Source organism: Aplidium turbinatum, chromosome 6 (genome assembly GCF_918807975.1).
Source record: "Aplidium turbinatum chromosome 6, kaAplTurb1.1, whole genome shotgun sequence".
In the NCBI taxonomy this organism is placed as follows: domain Eukaryota; kingdom Metazoa; phylum Chordata; class Ascidiacea; order Aplousobranchia; family Polyclinidae; genus Aplidium; species Aplidium turbinatum.
This window is the reverse complement of record NC_137477.1, coordinates 23,893,869-23,912,966: the sequence shown is the minus strand read 5'-3', so window position 1 is coordinate 23,912,966 and position 19,098 is coordinate 23,893,869. Positions and strand designations below refer to the sequence as shown.

The following is a 19,098-nucleotide window of genomic DNA, read 5'->3' as shown; positions in this document are numbered from 1 at the left end:
GAAACCAACCGCCACTTCAGTTAGACTTGGCGAAAGCCATTAATTGCTAAATTTATTTTAGAAATTAAATAAAGGTTGAAACATTCAATTGTCCATATAATTGCCATTCTACTCTATCTCACAGCTGCAGAAGCGTGTGTAGGTTACAGTATACAAAATTAAATTGGTAAAAATGATAAAAAGTTAATCAAGTGGCTTAATTAGCGGTTATGTGTGTAATTGAAAAAAACATACAACTTTTTTGTTTCCACCGTGCATCTCCTTACTTAAATCATACTTTTCTTATTCTAGTTTTAGTGAACTAATTTTTAATTATGCAAGCCGACAAAGAAACTGGAATGGGAAAAACTGATGGTCATGGTTCACTCGAACAGAAAAACCCTAATGAGAAAAAATATGGTTTCTGGAAATTTACACCATCAGTGCTACAATGCTGCAATAATCCAAAGGGTTTCTTGGTCGTCTACACGCTGTTTACTTGCACGGCAGGTGAGGGAATGTTTGTTACGTCCTTAGAGCTGTTTTTGTTTGTAACTTTTTACCAGTAAAAGAAATGCTATTACACAAAGTAAAGATTTCGGTTAAAATTGGCTGAGAATTAGAGTAAATATTTACCGTAAATATTACTTATTGCTTATATTTACGAGTAAATATTACTTATTAGACTTGCAAGTGAGCTCTACATTCCTTATCTGAACCCGGTCAGAGCCCGATAATTTGTTAGTGAAAGTTAAATTTTTTGGATATGTTATCACGTCGGAAAGAAGGAAATGACTTACATAAAAGTTACAAAATTTACCGAGTTTAATCTGAAATCGCACACCACCTTTCTCAAAATTAAATTGCAGTATTGATCGACCACCAAGTCTATAAATCGACAAGTCGACTTACAGAATCTAAAGCAGATCGTAAGTTATTTTTTAGGCAGCAGAAATATGAAAATCTTCGTTTTGCTTTTCAGCGATGATGAATGCAGGAGTTCTGTACACAAACGTCAGTGCATTGGAGCAACGCTTCAAATTGACCAGCTCGCAGTCGGCTATTATTTTGGCAGGCTATGATATTGGGTTTTGTATTTTTTCAATTTTTATCACGTATTTTGGAGATAAGTTTAACCGTGCTCGGTTGGTGGCTTTAGGAGCAGCTTTGGTGGGCTTCAGTTGTCTCCTATATGCTCTTCCCCATTTTATAACTCCATTGTACAAAAGTGGAGGCGATTTTCTCTCAGGTGAGCTGACTAAAGTACCAAACAATTAACTATGACATTTCCTTTTTCAGTCTACGATCGACAAGACGTCAATGCATTTTTTTCGTGGTACATTTCTTATTTTGACAGCCTAATAGAAAAACTGCCTAAGTCATTTTGCCAAGTCAAAAATCGAATGATTTAGGCAAGAAATTAAATTGTCTATGTCCATCTCATGTCTTAGGCAGTTTAATTTTTTAAGCATGCTATACTCGTAGTGAACAATCTGAACAAGCGACCTAGTCAAAACAACCGCTCTGCGTTTCCAATCATTTTCGTATAAATATCTCATTTTTTGCAAAAAATCACTTAGACAGTTATTTTATTAGGTTGACGATTTGTGACTTCACGTCCACACGAGTTGAATACAACTGGCAAAAATTAATATGACAAATAGAACAAAAATTTGAAAGTGCAAAAACGATTGTTCAATTGTGTCAAACTTTCGAGAACAGGTTTTATCTTTAGTCGCATTTATATTAAACGTTACTGTGCTACAAACCAACAATTTTCATAATTTCTAATAACATCTTTAGAGATCACACCTTTAGGAAAGACGTAGTTTTAGCATTCAATAGAGTAGACAGATTATAGACAACTACTCTTGTGGATTGAATGTCATTATTAAAAAAAAAAAAAAACAATACAATAAACTGAAAAGATATAACATATTATTAACACAGTAATCAATTTAGAGCGATAAGCTATGTCAGGTAATTCTACATAGTGAAAGTTGAAAACTATTTTCTTGTTGCTACTGTGATCTTCACGGTGCAATCAAGGCTTTGACGTCATAAGCGTCTGTGATTCATTGTTTACTCTGACAGATCTGTTGATTTTTTTTAGTCATTCTGAAAGTAAGCAAAAAGTTTAAATCCGGCATTATTTCCTGTTTACAATAAAATATGTTGTATCCAAAGTGATTAATTGATAACTTTAAATTATAATGTTTCCTCATAACGCCTGCTGAACGCACTTATAAACTCAAATAACCTAAAAAATTAATTGTTTAAAAATACCGATGATATTAAAAATTATAGACAGATAAAATTGTATAATATTAAAAATTGTCATTAAATTTTTGAAATGCTTTGAAAAAACTTTTGTGTTAGACCAAAATTGACACTTAGAATGACACCAGAGCTGAGGTGCAATGTTATCCAAAGACACCAAAATCTTCCCGAACATGAAAATATCTCAAATCCGATATATATTTGAAGTGGCCTACAATTAAAAGTATAAAACACTTGAAGCGTAAAAGAACTGGGGGGGGGGGGGGAATGTACGCTAAGCTGTTCAATAGAAACTACCTAACAACTACAATGATAGTTTTAAAAGTGTGCACTGCGGTGTCTCTGTACGGAATGGAAACAAGACTTTGTAAGATGAAAACGAAATTATAATTTAAAAAAAAAGAAAAAAGGATTTCGCCTAAACTATTTTATAAATGTAAATGCAATGTTGCAAACCACAACCAAAGTTGCCTATTAAACTTACAAACCCTACTTGTCCGTTGCCGTAGCCAATTTTATTACAACAACTGTAGCTCTAAACTGTGAAAAAACGAACTGTCAAGGAGGGTTCGAATTGTAGTTGAAAATTATATCGAAGAAAAATCCACTGTTCGGATGAATGCGTCGAGTATTTTGAGGACACATTTTTTTGGCTCTAGACCTCTGTTTGCATGCAAGGCTGCCCATTGCCCAAAATATTCTTCAAAAGGGAAAGAAAGAAAAGTTGAAACGAGTTTATGCCAGTTTGACGTTTTATCCAAATATAGTTTATTTAAAAGTTTGATTATTTACTAATATCCATTTCGATTTCAGTGCCTATTGGTGTTGTTTATGTTTTACAGTGATATGCAATAACACGTTTGAACCCGATTGTGCGTCGGAAATAGAGGAAAGAAATAATGCTTTGATTCTATTTTTTGCTTGTCTGATCATGGGAATTGGCCTCACTCCAGCGTATACACTTGGTCTCTCTTATATTGAAGATAGCGTCCCCAAGCGCACATCATCCATATATTTAGGTAAATACCTAACAATCAAATTTTATAGATACTAATGCAAAACTTTTTACTTTTCTTGTTAATGCTACGTCTAACTTTAAGCTACATTTTCAAATGATTTAAATTTGACAACTTGCACTTTTTCCTTGATACAATTTAATAAAAACAGGAACAAATGAAATACGTGGCCATGATCAGTTAAAGCAGTTTTTGAAGCAGCATTAGAAAGCAAATAATTGAATATCTACAGTTAAACATTTCTTATTTCCAGGTATTGCCAACGCAGCCATATTTCTGGGGTCAATGATAGGATTCCTTTCAGGCGGAACATTTCTTTCCGAATATTATGTTGATTTTGACCGCACTACTACGTAAGAATAACTAAACAACTAACTACGTTCTGACAAGTGCTTTGTTTAATTAATAACAAACACTGCCATCTTCAATGAAACGTGCAGGCTAATCTACAACATGTAACCCATTGCATATGACATGGTATTCTACTTGTTTTATTCTACCGTTTTTTGTTTCCATAACCGTACTTTACAGTAGACTGCAAACACACTTTTTGTACAAAGTGCACAAAATTGGGTAAACATAAAAAAGATGAAAATTGATGTGTACCGTCTTGCATCTTTTTCCCTTCTTAGAGACCAACGGTGGAATAATTGCATTTTTGCATTTATTAGCATCTTTACGTCCTTTTTTTTGCTGTTTTTCTGGCCAAGGAAAGAAAGAAGAATGACTGCTATAAAATTCCTCACAACTATTCCACTTATTTCAACTGTTTATTTAACATATTACTTTATATTTCAACATATTGTTCAATTATTTCACAACTATTCCACACTAACTCATTCCTCACAACTGCCAATTATATTTCCCATATTTCAGAGATCTCACCCTTTACGATCCTCGTTGGGTTGGAGCCTGGTGGGTGATGCCAATGATCATTATGGGACTTTGCTGGTTGCTTGTTATCCCATTATTTGGTTTTCCAAAACAGTTGCCAGGCAAGCATTGATAGGCATGGTAGTGTCTAAAGTTCATAATATTATGTTGTAACAGCAGGTGCTATCGTCTAACTTAGTTTTAGTCAGAGCAGCCAGCGGTCAATAGAAAATCATGAAAACAACTGCGTGCGTGAAGTTATTTTTAATTATTTAAGCTAAAACGGTAATCCGCTTCACAATTTTGTTTTTTTCAAACTATCAGTGAAACTGGATTTTCGACGTCAATTTAAGGGATGACGATTCTGCTGACAGGATACAAATTAGAAAAGCATAACTTGAAAAAAGCAAAACTTTTTACATTTACAATCCTATTCTTTCAAGTCTAATTGAATCATTTTCGTAGCGAAAAGGGAGAACAATTAAAGTTGTTGAAAACAGTTACCGGTATTTGTATAAAAAAAAATTCAGCACCGGTATTGAAAATTAATGCATGTGACTTTTTTACGCAAAAAATTAGTTAACAGATTTTATTTTTCTATTGATTGTTTTTATTTTTGTAAAGGCACTGCCAAAAATAGAGCAAATCGCGTGCCAGAAGTTCACAAGCTTGGAACTTCAACAGCAGCTACAGGCAAAGGCTTTTTAAACTCAGTAAAAGCTTTTCCAATGTCTCTATGGACCTTGTTCAAAAACCAAACATTTCTATTTTCTACCATGGGCGATTGTGTTGGTGGATTGGTCTTGACTGGACTTTCTGCGTTTTTAACAAAATTTATTGAAAATAATTTTCACTTACCTCTGGGAAACGCAGCATTGCTATCAGGTAGGTATATAACCTGAGCTTTATTTTTTTATCAACTTTAAATTTGTCACAACGTTTTGATTTCGAAAAAGGGAATTATTTCCCAGAAAAAATGTTTCATTAACTAAACAATCTTCAATAAATTTCTTATTGACCCTTGTAGTGAAATTTTTAGCTTTCAAGAATTGTTGTTTTTTTATTGTTGCATTTACTATCAAAGTTTTGATATATTTAAAATGTTACAAAAAGGAGTAGGTCTATTGTAATTGATTCTGAATTCTTTGCAAATAGAATTATGTGATAACATTGCTATCCGTAGTGTAACAAATTGATTTTGAAAATATCACTGTAGGTGTCACGATCGTTCCTGCTGCAATTGTGGGAAGCATAACCGGTGGTATTCTTGTTTACGCATTCCAGTGGACACCTCGCGGTATGCTGAGGTTTACATCGGCCACCACAGTCGCAATTGCTGCGGTATCTCCGCTCTTTTTTCTTTCCTGTGAAAATCTTCCTGTTGCCGGCTTAACCTTTTCATACAAGTAAGTAACTTCAAGCATGATCAAAAATGGTACTTTTTTTTATTGCCGCAAAGGTTGCTCAAAACGTTTCTACCTAATGACCAAATGAACCGATGACTGTTCCTGGTTTTGGAGAGTGCAGTTAAGCTTCACTTACAATTATAGCGAATTGGAGGCTGACAGAAGCGGATCGGAAGAGAGGAGGTATTTTGTTGCATACTCACATCCCAACTCTGTTAGAGCTTGCCGCTTACTCTTTTCTTGCTGGCTCTTTGCTTCTTTTTCATTTGATTGCATTTCGTCGCTGGAAAATAAGAGCTGTGATGAAACGAATAACTACTGGCGGATGCCTACAATGTTTCGAAATCTATAAGCATACACTCAAAAATTAACCGCTGAATTAAGATATTTATTTTTTGTTTAGCGACAGCTTAGCTGAGCCCACAAACGTGACTTCGGCTTGCAATGAGATGTGTCGCTGTCAGGAAGAGTTCCACGTCGCTTCATGCTCATCGGATGGTTTTGGTTACTTTTCACCATGCCATGCCGGGTGCTCCAACGTTGACTTCAACAACTCTCAACAGGTGAGTTAAGAGCTTTCGAGTTACAGTACAAAAAGTATTCTTTTTATTTAAGCTTTACTTTTTGTTACTGTGACAAAAATCTGTTCGTTTACCAAAGACGTCAACCCTAACAATACAGAGACTAGAAGGAAAACCAGGTTGTGGAAATCAGTTTACCATTGGTGGTCTCATTAATTATCCAACACATGAAAACTGTATTTATTTGGGGAAGGAAAAATAATGAAATACTTAAGCCGAATAAGTTTGCTTTCAACTTGGAAAGTTTTGCGACTACACCAAGTAGCCTATTAGTAAAATCATATTTGTTGATTACTCCTAGTTCTCTTTTATCAGTTTGACGATCAAGCAGACTGAATGGCCACTTATGCAAATTTATTTTGTCTTGTCTTTGTAAGTAGCGGGACTAAGAGGGGATGCCGGACAGTACCTGAGTTGCGGCAGCCTTCGGGAGTGCAGTAATTGAAGCGATTGATAGTTTTATTGTTCCCATAGACAGGCAATTAATCGGTTAAGCATTTGATGTATCAACAAATTTGAAAAAAAGTCTTAACAATTGGTCGCTGCATAGAACCAAATAAGCTTTAAAAGCTTGAGTTTAACATGTTTTATCTTTGACAGGTATTTACGGATTGCGGATGCACAAACAGTACTTTGACAATCGGTTCATGTGAATCCGATTGTAATTCTTTGCCCGGATTTATGGTTTTGTTGGTTCTACTCATCTGTTTTTCGTTTCTGCCATTCACGCCAACAATTTTAACAACGTTCAGGTTAGTTGTGATTCACGTAGGCTATCACGAATCTAAACTTTCTTGTAGAAATAGCTCAACATATTTTGATGACTAAACATCAGCAATAGGTTAAGCAAGTTTAATTCACCTCTGATTTTTTAGCTTTCGTCATGTAATTTTCATTCGTTTTTACATTGGCCTGTACGAGAAATCGACGAACATAATTGTGATAAATATATACATTAGCAAAATCAGAGGCTTAGTTTCAGTGGTGCACGCAGGGTTTTCTCAAAGGGGGTGAGGGCATTGACAGTAGCGTAGCCAGGAATTTTGAAAGGGGAAAGGGGGTTTGACGACCGGCTGAGATGTTTGAATGTTTGGTATTGGAAAAACTCGCTCTTTTAATGTAGTTTGTTTAAAATTAGGCAAGTTTTTTTTTAGACTGAAAGCTTGGTTGTAACCCCAAACCCCCCTCCCCCCTGGCTACGCCACTGGCCATTGATATCCCAGGCGTCTTCATGACTTCCCAGTATGGTTTTAGTTTAAACTTTATCCATTTCTTTCGCACTATAATAGGCTTACAGAACCCTATGCTACGTTAGCATACCTGGGGTGGGGTAGGTGGATTAATTGGGCCATGTATTTCGTATTGGCTTAGTCTATAGAACAACATTGTTAATTGCTTTGACAATGCAATTCAAAACATATTAAATGTCTTAATCTACGTCGTTAACTACTAAAACATTTTTAAGGGGGGAGGAGGGCCATGGCCCAATGGCCCCCCTTGCGTACGCTAGTACTTAGTTTCATTACACGTCGAAACATTTCGCAACTCGTTAAGTTTTCTAAACCTTTGCGTTTCAGAGTGATCCCAGAACACTTGCGATCTTTTGGCTTGGGGGTCAAGCTGATATTGGTTCGAGTTTTGGGCACCATACCTGGCCCCATTCTGTATGGATCATTTGTTGACAAGGCTTGCATCCAATGGCAGACCAGACAGTGCAGTGGCGCTAGCGGGGCTTGCTTGATTTACGAGAGCAAGGATATGGCCTTATACTTTGTTCTAATAAGTAAGTGCACCCATTTATTCGTTAGTATTTTGATAAGAAGTATTTCTTGCATCACAACCGTATCAACCGTAATACTACGACTTATTTAATAGAGCAGTCATTTGTCACAAACACTCGATGTTTAGCAGTTATTGTGAATTAAGTGCCTTTAAAGACAGCCCGATTAACTTATGAAGTTGTGCCTTCTGGTAGGCTATTACAGTTTTATAGAGATATTTTGGTAACTTAAAAAGGCAGACGGATGGCGCAGCAAATAAGGCGTTGGCTTTCCAATAATGCAAACATGGATCGATACCCGGCTTAAGCTGGTTATTCATAAACACCGCTCACCTCTACCCAGTGGGGTAGTTGTTGAAGAAAATACGCTGGCCACCTTAATTTCATAGGTACAAAGTAGATTACACAACTACTGTATACTGTCTTGATTGATGATTTCAGTGTTTGCCAAAGTTAATTGAACATAACCTACTGCTTCGCCGAATTCAGGGTAACATAATAAACATATTGTCATAGACATTTTATGTTTTATGATGGATGTGTCCGGGATCAGAAAACATGTTTCCTGCAACAAACGATATCCAGCCAGCAAAAAAAACAATAAACAACTATTTTACACTTAATATATTTTGGCTTTGCTGAGTGCAACTGAAAGTGTATTATGGTGTATTTATGTAGGCCTATGCCTACTTTACGATACTGAACTTAATTAGTACACAAATCAACAAACAACTCGTGACTTTGCTGGTCAAGACCATCTTTTTTTTTCAATAGCCTATTACTACCGGTACTTTTAAAAGAGCTGAAAAACATTCTCGCCGGCATTTGTATCACCACTTATGCCACACAAGCAATGAAAAATATGAGCTCTAAGCCCTACCACCGTGTTTATTTTGCAGCCGTCATCTGCAGTCTGGTATCAGCACTCTTCTACTTTCTGGGTGCCGTGGTTTACGAACCAGTAGTTTCGCTAAAGGAAGAAAATGGCAAAAGTGGAAAAAAATATCCTGTTGAGGTAGAAAAAGAACTACCAACTGCTGTTCAAAACCCTGGTTTTGAAGAAGATTAAAAAAACAAGATTAGTCCGATCGTTCGAGCTATATTAACTTGGTTATTTCTTATTTATAAGTCCAGAAATGTACTAAATGTCCTTGTTTACTGCAATATTGATTCAATGTCATCTACATCAGCTAGAAAAAATCGCTTGAAGTTGCAAAAATTGTATTTTAAAACAAAAATATTAGAAAACTTTTTTAGAAAGAAAAACTTCCTTTTATTTAAAATTATTTTTTTGGTTAAAATTTTGATTTGTCTCGTTTCAATTTGAAACAACTTTGTTTTATTGTGTGTAGCCTACCAATAATGCCAGTCGCTTCTTGCTTCTGCAATAGCCTAGGTCAGGGTGGTCCAAACTCTGGCGCGCGGGCCGCATGCGGCCCACGAACACTTTGTGCATGCCGGAATTATTAGTGCTAAATCCAGGGTTTAAAAATACACCTACGTTTTATAAATACATGACATTCGCCACAACCCTAAATAAGTCGTGCATAATCGGGTCAATAGATAACTATGAGGGAACAATGTCGGTTTGTGACGACACAAACGTGCGTTGATATTTTGCTTTTGTTGCTAGCACAGAGTACACTCTCGAATTTGGTTGTAAATTAGCTGCAACTCATTTATTTAGTCAAGGGAAAAAGTTTACTAAAAGCATGAGTGTCAAAAGAAAAGTGTCAGAGGCAAACAGAGAGTTCAATCCTACTTGGGAGAAAAGGTATTTTTTTGCCAATAGCAATGGTAAACCACTAGTGTCTGGTTTGCTTGCAACTTATTTCAGTGCTTAAAGAGTTTAATTTAAAGCGACATTACAGCACCATGCATGAGAAAACATAAAATAGAATAACGTGTTATGTATCGTATCTTTTTTACTAGCTGAAAATCATTTTTTGAGTCGCAAGCAGAAATTAAAAAGTGAGTTTGGCGTGCAGCAAAACATTAGGTCGGTCAGAACAGCAAACTCAGTCCTTTCATTGCAACTGCATTTTGTCAGCGACAAGATTTGTTAATGTTCATAGCCTGCGAACAGTAAGAATGTAGCTAAAACAGATCGAAATCTATGGAAAAGAAGTTCAAAATCGCAACCTAGTTAAGTTTTTATTTAACAACGTTTCTACTTTCAGCAACGCGTTATCATTTCTCACTATGCGGCCCGTGAAGTTTTTCTCAGACCCTAATTTGGCCCTTCATGTTCGCAGTCTTGGACCACCCTGGCCTAGGTCTATTTTGTTTTAAAAAAAAAAAAACAGTAGTTTTCAAATTGGACATCCAAGCATATTTGTTCATTCTTGATAGTGCTGGGTAAATGTAACAAAAATCGCAAATGGTATTAAAATGCAAAACATAAATAAAACGTAGAAGTCATAAACATCGCAAACTTCACAGTCAGTGCTTGCTGCATCATGTTTTGCAAAGACTTGCTGATTAGTTATTTTTGCAACTCGTCAGAGCATTTCGAAACAAGCAGTTTGAAAACTTACCAATAAAGAAAAAATTTCTTTGAGCAAAACTTCATGTCTTGATTTTGCTTTGTATCAAATTAATTTTCTTTACAGTAACAATTTTTGTTTTGTTTGAATTTGCCTAAAGAAATTCGCTTTTAATTGTATTGCTGTTATAAATTGTGCTTTTATTGAGCGTGTTTCAGAAAAATGTTGACTTTTTATTTCTAAATTTTCTTGTTGAACGTCGTACCAAACCAGAAATTTTGCAGCTGAAGTTTGAATATTAGGATTATGTCCTAACTTTAAAATTAAAGAATAGAAAACGAATTATTATCTTGAAATCATTATTGCTGGAAACAACAAGATGCTTATTTGGATTCCCCTCATGAGAGCAAAATACTTTGTAAATTTGATTGCATCATACTTGCTTCTTACTTTACCTCATGGAATGTTACAATGATGATTATGATTATGTGCCTGATCTGATGCAGACGTTGGCGATCATGGTCTTCCAAACTTCTCTGTCATTTGCCATTCGTATAAAATCGTTCGTTTTAACTGTTGTGTTTGTGGCCCATTGATTCAAGCTGTTTAAATAAGTTAATCTTTGTCGACCTCTGCTTCTTTTTCCCTGTATCATTCCCAATAGAGCTAATTTTTCCAAATCTCCATGTCTGTGAATATGACCTACAAATTGCATCTGACGCCTTTTAACTGTTGTTATAAATCTCCTTTCTGCATTTGCCAATTTCATAACTTTGTCATTACTCTTCTTTTCAGTCCAAGATATCCTCAACATTCTTCTGAGAAACCACATCTCAGCAGCCTATACAAAGTACGCACATTCCACGTTCCTATGCGTTTTGGTTTAACTTTGCTGACAGTCGCATTATGACGATCGGGTGCCACCTGTCGCACATGGCAATCCCTTCCGAGCGAAGTGTTTACCTTGTAAACCCCATTTACGCTGTTCATTTGACTTCTTTTTATTTGTCTGACCATAATTTTCTTTGCAATAAGATAGCACACAGTGGTTTGCAGTTGCCTTCTGTGTGGGCAGTGTCCTTACAGGACGAGAGTCCTAGCCATTGTACCTTGTTCGGTATCTTCTGCCTAGCACCGTGAGAAATAAAATCAGTTCTGAAACCATATCAGCTGCCTTTACTCCTCATCCGTCACCTGCTTACCATGACTTCCGTGTCCCTGATCGGGAGGCAAGGGGTTTCTCATACGTGCCCATGGTACGACCCCAGACTGCGGATGTTACAATACACGAGTAAAAAGTCATGATACTTTGTGTTTTTGTTGTTACTTTCAGGGAATGTTCTTATTTTGTTATGTTAGAATTTATTCCGTTTGGGCAACGCATGAGACAGTAAAAATAAATAGGTATCAATCGACATCCAGCTTCCTCTAGGCTCTGTAGAAATGTTCAGTTTATATCGAGTCTCCTACAAGTCAGTAGTTGTGAACTGAGCACATATGGCAGTCGAGCAAATGATAACTGAGCTAGCAACACTTCAGCTTGTGGCTGAAGTTGGTAAATGATGAAACTGAGAAAGTAACAACTGAGCAAGCCGAAGCTCAGCATGCCACAAATCATCAAAACCAGTTTAACAAACGATTACCAAGCATGTCCCAGCTGAGCAAGTATTAATCCTATTTGCTGACTTGGCAGTAGCTGAAATATACTTGCTGAGTTGAACAACTTGCTGAGTTGTCGCATGCCAAGTGGTCTGACCAGGGCCTGATTAAGGCTCACGGGGGCCCGAGGCACAGCTAAGTTTAGGGGCCCCTATTGGCAATCGCCTTCTTTGCAATGTCACGTAGTCTCTGTGAATGATGAAATATGGGCTAACAAATAGTTCAAGTAAAACTAATAACTTCATAAATATTAATTTAGCCAATTTACCTACAACTTTCTAACAGTATGAACACTCTTATATTTGTTACAAAAATTATTGGATGAAAAATCTCTCTAACAGATTGGAAATTGAGCGCATTTCATATTGGAAACACTTGCAAAATATACACTTGAACTAGCTGAGTTTATTAATGGTTCCTTGAAACCTGTGAAAGTATTGACTTTTTTACATATGATAGAAGCTGGAATTCACTTTCGCTACATACGCTTATGGTACTAATGTATAAAAAAATTGGGGGCCCCCAAAACCAGGGGGCCTGAGGCCTGTGCCTCGTGTGCCTCATGGTTAATCGGGCCCTGGGTCTGACTACCTTTTAAATGTCCGTTATAGTTTACAGCGATTGGGTAAAATGTTTCATATCAAGTTCTTCATCATTTTTTTCATTGACATCCCCTTGCTATATGGGGCTTATAGTTATTGATTAGTCAAAAAGCTATGACTATTTCACTATTCGATAATGCCCAAAAAAGCAATGACTTTTCGCTAACGATACTTAAAAAAAGCAATGAATACCAATTACTAAAAATAATTAAAATAAAAATAATAAATAGCTCAGATGAAACAAACTAGCAGTTTTACTTTATTAAGAACAGAAGTAATAAAAATATCACTTATTGGTTAATTCTTACTCATTTCCACATTTCACAAAAATGTTACAACGGCATTGAATAAAACCGAAAGCCTCATGAGTAACGAATGCTATCAAAAGTTTTAACAAGTTTACAGCAAATTAGAAATCTTCTTTGCCAGAAATTAGCGAACACAAGATTTGAATAGCAAATATATATGAACATTGTGGAAATTATTATTCATTCCAGACACTACAAATAAAAAAGTTTGACTGGCCAAAAAACAAGCCCAAACTTGCGGGAAAACCGCAAGGTTGGCCCCACTGTAAACGACTCTCACTGGCATGGTTTTTCTTAACTGCGTTGCCGCAAAATTTTTCTTAATCCTTTAAAGTTCGAAAACTGGAAGGGGACTAGGTGGGATAGTAATCCGAAAACTAAATCTCGTAAATTCGTTTTGACGACGAAAACTGAAAACAGTAAATGCCTAAAACCAGTAGGCTACTTTCCAACAGCGTAAATTTATCTATCTTTAGGGCCACCTTCAAGAGGCCACCTTTAGGGCCACCGATAGATAAATTTACGCTGTTGGAAAGTAGCCTACTGGTTTTAGGCATTCACTGTTTGCAGTTTCAACTGCAGTCATCTTGTTGCGTGTTTTAAATCTGATTCTTGCTGCTTTACTTTATTCATTTTATCAGTATGTTTTTGTGTTGTGCCATCGTTGCTGAACAGGTTGTGTTAACCTGTTTTAGCCACCTTGATAAAGTCAGTCGTGCTGACTGACGAAACGTCGGAAATACAAAAAGCTAGTTATCATCTTTAACATCAGGAGGTAACCTAATAAATAGTCATCAGAAGAACGCAAGTTACTTTAATTAATTATGAAATGCCTGGTAAACAGTCTCTCTCTGTTTTTAGTTTAGTTTGTAAGATGTGAGCCAAAAAAGATGTCAAACTACTAAAACCTGGATAAATGTTTAACATTTGCAATTTGCATACGATATAATAAGATTAGTAATGTGTACGAAAAATTTGCGGGTGACCAGCCATTACAATAACGTTGCCCCTTCGAATTGCCTGTGTTGTACGTATATATTAAACAATTTAGAGTTCCGGAGAACCCTTCAGAAATTGCCACAGCCGACGGTTTTTCACGTCGTCAGGGCGGGGTATTGGGAATAGTTTTCAACTAGCAATAATCGCGTCTCGGATAAACCTCATTGACTACGACATCGCCTCTGCGCAAAGCTGAAGAGAATTTGAAGAGTTTTCATATTGGAACTTCCATGACTATTTCATATTTGTGGTACGCATACAAAAAAAAATTCATGAAATCGCTTTGCCTTGCATCAGTTTGTAGAGTCACACGCTTTAAGTTGTTCATGTTAATAGATCCAATAACATAAGTTTTGTCATTGAAATATCATTTGCATATTATTTACAATATGTAAGAAAAACGTAGCGCAAAACAATAACTGACCTAAGGGGCATTTGGTAACTTGATCTAACAAACTTGAAAACAAGGAAAAATCAAGCAATTTTGCATATTTTTTTCGCTATTACCTCTCTCAGTCACATCATTTATAGGCCTACATGTCAGAGGCAAACATGTTTAAGTCAGTAGCAAATTAAAGAAACACAAAGAAGAATCGACCAGTGATGTTTTTCTAATCTTCATCATTAAGTTCCTTCCTCTCGTCAAGGGTTGGTTTCTCTGTTGTGAGATTTTTCTACTGCAGTTTTGTAACCAGTCTTCAATACCGTTAGCCTAAATTCTTGGTGGTCTGCCCCTATTTTGTTTGCCATTCATTTTTGCGTCTAGTACCGTAGTTGTCTTTGAATAGAATTATTGCGAATCATATGGCCAAAATATTTCAATTTTCTTGGTTTAATTGTTTGTAGAATTTCCGTGTTGGTTTGTATTTTAGATAGGACATACATTTTTGTGATGTTATCCTTCCATGTAACTATGTAATTATAAGTATTCTTCTATAAATCCGTATTTCAAATGCCTCAAGTGGTTTAACCATTTGTGATGACAGTGTTCAAACTGTCCATGTTTCTGCATTGTAAAGTAACGTAGTCCATATATAGCATTTTTCTGAATAAGTTAGCTAATAAGAAATTACGATTTTTTAAAGTGCAAAATTTTTCACTCAGCTACATTAAGTTACTTTTAACTTAATTAATTAAACAGCTAAATTAACCTATCCCGGTGGTAATGAAAATGGTAATAAAAATAAGAGGAAAAATATGCCTTTATAGGAAACCTGCCTTTATAGAAATAGGCCTTTTTGCATTATAGGAATACTACAGACAAGCGTCTGTGGTCATTATCGGGACTGTGGAGTGTGGAGTTGGGCGTAAGTGCTGCTAAATTTTTGAAGGTTGCCAAATTTTTTAAAAATTTTGTCTGTTTTATTTTCTTTTTATTTAAATTTCTTCAAGTTGTGATTGAAATTGAAACGGAGACCTTTACAAAAACTGAAAAGAGCAAATGTTTCTCATATCTGGTAAAATTTTATAACGTAGGCCTAATACAAAAAAAGAAACAACATTTTGAAAAACGCTTGCAAACAAAAACTTTATTGTTCATCGTTTTGTTTCAAGCCAGAGTCGGAATCGGCCTTTTTCAACGATTCCGACTCCGGACACGCAAAATCCCCCCGACTTCCAGAGATTTGGACTCCGACTCCACAGCCCAAGTCATTATGTACTAAACTAATTACTCAAAGTAACAAACAGAAATAACTGCAGCTCTAATAAATCAACAACAAACTAACTGCAGTTCAAAATAATTAACAACAAAGGCTACTCAAAACTTAAAAAATAAATTACAAAACAATTTCCTTGTCAAGAAAAAATAACTTTGATAAAGCTTTGGTAAAGAGTTCGCTTTGTTGAACCATAAACAGACAAAACAAAGTAACTTTAACGGATTTAACATCATGTATTAGTCTACACACAGAAAAAATATAACAAAATTAAAATAATCTAACGTTTTCGACTACGCCTACTTGTGTCCTCATCAGGAATTACAAATCTGCAATATACATAAAATAAAAATTATAAGATAAATCCAACTATGCACTATAACTGTAATAGATCTGAATACCAGACCAAGATCACGGAAGCGCTAAGAATCAAACGCAATAATCCGTCTCTCACAGGCAATTATTTTCCTGTGGCTCGTCTTTCCTTCTGAATGTGTTCTAATTGTTGTCACATGCTTGAATTTTACACTGCATGTGATCGTTTCCTGCCATATTATTTACTCGCAATCATTCTTGAATCACTTGTTGAGTTTGTGCATTTCAGTTCGGAGTGTCGTTACAGTTATAATGCATAGTCCGATTTATCTTATAAATTTGTATATTGCAGATTTGTAATTCTTGATGAGGACACAAATAGGTGTCGAAAAAGTTTGAGTTTATTTTGATTCTGTTATATTTTGTGTGTAATACATTACGTTAAACCCGTCAAAGTTAATTTGTTTTGCCTGTTTGTGGTTCAAAAAATAACTTTATGAACCAAAAACTTAAATCCAACTTTGGAAACGAATCTTTGATTTGGTGATCACATTCAAATGTAAACGTCTTAAACAAGAAGTATTATAAAAACTAAAATCTACGCAAAATGTGATCAAAACACGTGATAAAAGCTCTCTGAATTTTTCTAGAAGGCAAGGCCTTTAGAAATATCAAGTTTAAAATTGTGTTTTCTTTACAATGTCTGTTTTGTTGAAACTGTGATGTTCTCAGTTTTTCAAGATCCGTTGCTGTTTCAACTTTTTTTGCAAATCTTATCATGACTTGGTCACAGAGACAATGACGTTTGTTTTTAACAGTTTTTTTACCTGTTTTACCAAATGAACTAAAAAAAGAACTGATCCCTGCCTCAAGTTTTGCAATGTGTCAGAGTTTGTTAGTCTAGAAAATAGAAATGAATAGCTTTCTAATTTACTTTACGTTTTACCTGTTTCTGCGGAAGAAACGCTGCCAACCCGGACAGATCACCATTCCGTTTTTATGTTGATTTACTGTTTGTAGACGTTAAATCGATAATGACTGATTTGCTAACTAGAAAAAAAAACGGTTTTGCAAAGTTGCAGAATGGCGACAATGCAACAAGGTAAGCCAGGTCTTATTTCGCAGCAACAAAAAAATACAGTTTTGTAACCTAAAAATACAATTTTTTAGAACAAAATATCGAGCAATTCGAGTGAAAAAAGCAGCGACTTGCAGCTGAAAATAAATTCCTTTAGCTAAAACAAATTAGTTGCATTTTCAACGCAATAGACCGTTTGTCTGGAGCTAAGAATGTTCACGCCTTGCCGCTTGCCACCAAAGCATTTGACCAACGCATACCTCAATGCAGAATTTCACATGACAGTGCATTGCAGAGTGTCTTTGCAGAAAAAAAGACATTATGACAGTTTGCAGAAGGAGTGTTGAATCAATACATCGATGGCTGGCATACAGTGGCAGAAGCTTTCGGCAGTAAAAAGTTTACTAACTCTATGGCAGTAAATATATCGTTTTGAAAATTTAGACGGTAACTTAGGCAACTCAAGCATACAAACTACGAACGTTTTCGGCCATACTCAAGTTAGCCCTTCTCAAGTAACGAAAATAACTGATTTTACAATAGATGTTATTGTAAAATCAGTTATTTTTGTTACTTGAGAAGGGCTAACTTGAGTATGGCCGAAAACGTTCGTAGTTTGTATGCTTGAGTTGCCTAAGTTACCGTCTAAATTTTCAAAACGATATATTTACTGCCATAGAGTTAGTAAACTTTTTACTGCCGAAAGCTTCTGCCACTGTATGCCAGCCATCGATGTATTGATTCAACACTCCTTCTGCAAACTGTCATAATGTCATTCCACCAATAGATGTTATTGTAAAATCAGTTATTTTCGTTACTTGAGAAGGGCTAACTTGAGTACATCTATTGTAAAATCAGTTATTTTCGTTACTTGAGAAGGGCTAACTTGAGTATGGCCGAAAACGTTCGTAGTTTGTAGTTAATAGTTTTATGTTCACTCTAATGTATGATGTTAAATGCTGTGTAGTTGCTTGGTTTTATCTGTCTATGGTTAAAGAAAGTCACCTCTCAACCAAAACTGTAACTCAAGCATAAGACTCTAAAAGTTCAGCGCTGAACCAATCAACAAAACACTAAAAAAAATTCAACAGACCAATTTTCAATAGACAATAAACTTTGTCTTTTGATATGACGTGGTCAGAGTTGTAGGCGGCTACATATTAGAGTGGAAACTATCAACTCTTGTTTGAAGTTGGTCGAAGTTGACTCAAGTAAGCGGCCGCAACCAGACTTGGACAACTAGAGTTTTTGTAGCCTTTCGAAATTAGATTAGAATTTTAATTAGAGTAGGCTAATTTAAGCTTTCACAAATTAGAGTAGGATCAGAATTAGAGCTACCCAAGTTTTCACAAATTAGAGTAGAATTTAAACCAGATTAGCATTAGTTGGACCTTGGACGAAGTTGTCACAAATCTTTTTTTAGTTGGATCATGGCTACCTAAAGATCGAGGTGGCCATGGTTGGATAAAAACGCCAATGTGGCAACTCGGGATCCAAGTGTCATTCCACCATCACAGCACCAAAACCACTTACGTTATAATATACATCGTGACGTCAGTAAATTGATAGATTAATCGAATTTTTCATGACTTCCATGCTCACGGGATGAAATGACATTTTGATCTTGATCGTTTTATTGCATTTTCTTTGTATAAGGTTGATAAGAGCGCAGTATCCTTTTATTTGCCAAAAAATACTGTTATAGCCTACAAACTAAAATTTTTAGCAAAACTGGAAATTGGATTAGAACTACCATTAGAGCAAACAAGCTTTTATCGAATTAGATTAGAATTAGAATTGCAGACCTTTCGCTCTAATTTATCGAATTAGACAACTAGAATTATCATTGCAACATTAAGTGATGCATTTTATTGTTGTTAATTTTGTAAATGAGTGGAAAATTACGTCGGCTACATAATATTCTGATATCAAGGCATGTTCGTTGTTCAACGTTTTATAAAAGGCAACTTGGAACTTAAAAAAAAACATCGCGCACGTTTTTGCTACAATGGGTGCATGCAGTGGCGTAACAACGCAATATGCCGCCCTTGGATGTTTGCACGAAACGCCGCCCCTAC

General features: G+C 35.7%; 1 protein-coding gene and 1 non-coding gene across 2 annotated transcripts; one reads left to right on the top strand and one right to left on the bottom strand.

Annotated features, from left to right (window-relative positions):
- The first annotated feature begins 314 nt into the window (after window positions 1-314).
- Window positions 315-8,984, top strand: LOC145772532 (solute carrier organic anion transporter family member 4C1-like). The gene is made up of 11 exons (XM_082584398.1): window positions 315-489; window positions 962-1,228; window positions 3,102-3,278; window positions 3,529-3,628; window positions 4,152-4,270; window positions 4,773-5,033; window positions 5,365-5,554; window positions 5,958-6,117; window positions 6,736-6,887; window positions 7,713-7,918; window positions 8,815-8,984. The coding sequence occupies exons 1-11, from the start codon at window positions 315-317 to the stop codon at window positions 8,982-8,984; spliced, it is 1,977 nt and encodes a 658-aa protein (XP_082440524.1).
- A 5,038-nt stretch (window positions 8,985-14,022) lies between these two features.
- On the bottom strand, window positions 14,023-14,163 carry LOC145772926 (U4 spliceosomal RNA). Its single transcript, XR_014289353.1, has one exon. It is a non-coding gene; the product is annotated as a U4 spliceosomal RNA (small nuclear RNA).
- Between the last annotated feature and the right edge of the window lie 4,935 nt (window positions 14,164-19,098).

Bases quoted from the DNA above. Each gene is read 5' to 3' on its own strand.
- LOC145772532 (XM_082584398.1), top strand. From the start codon at position 315: ATGCAAGCCGACAAAGAAACTGGAATGGGAAAAACTGATGGTCATGGT. The intron at 5,034-5,364 runs GTAGGTATATAA...ATATCACTGTAG, and splicing joins AAACGCAGCATTGCTATCAG to GTGTCACGATCGTTCCTGCT. The intron at 5,555-5,957 runs GTAAGTAACTTC...TTTTTTGTTTAG, and splicing joins GGCTTAACCTTTTCATACAA to CGACAGCTTAGCTGAGCCCA.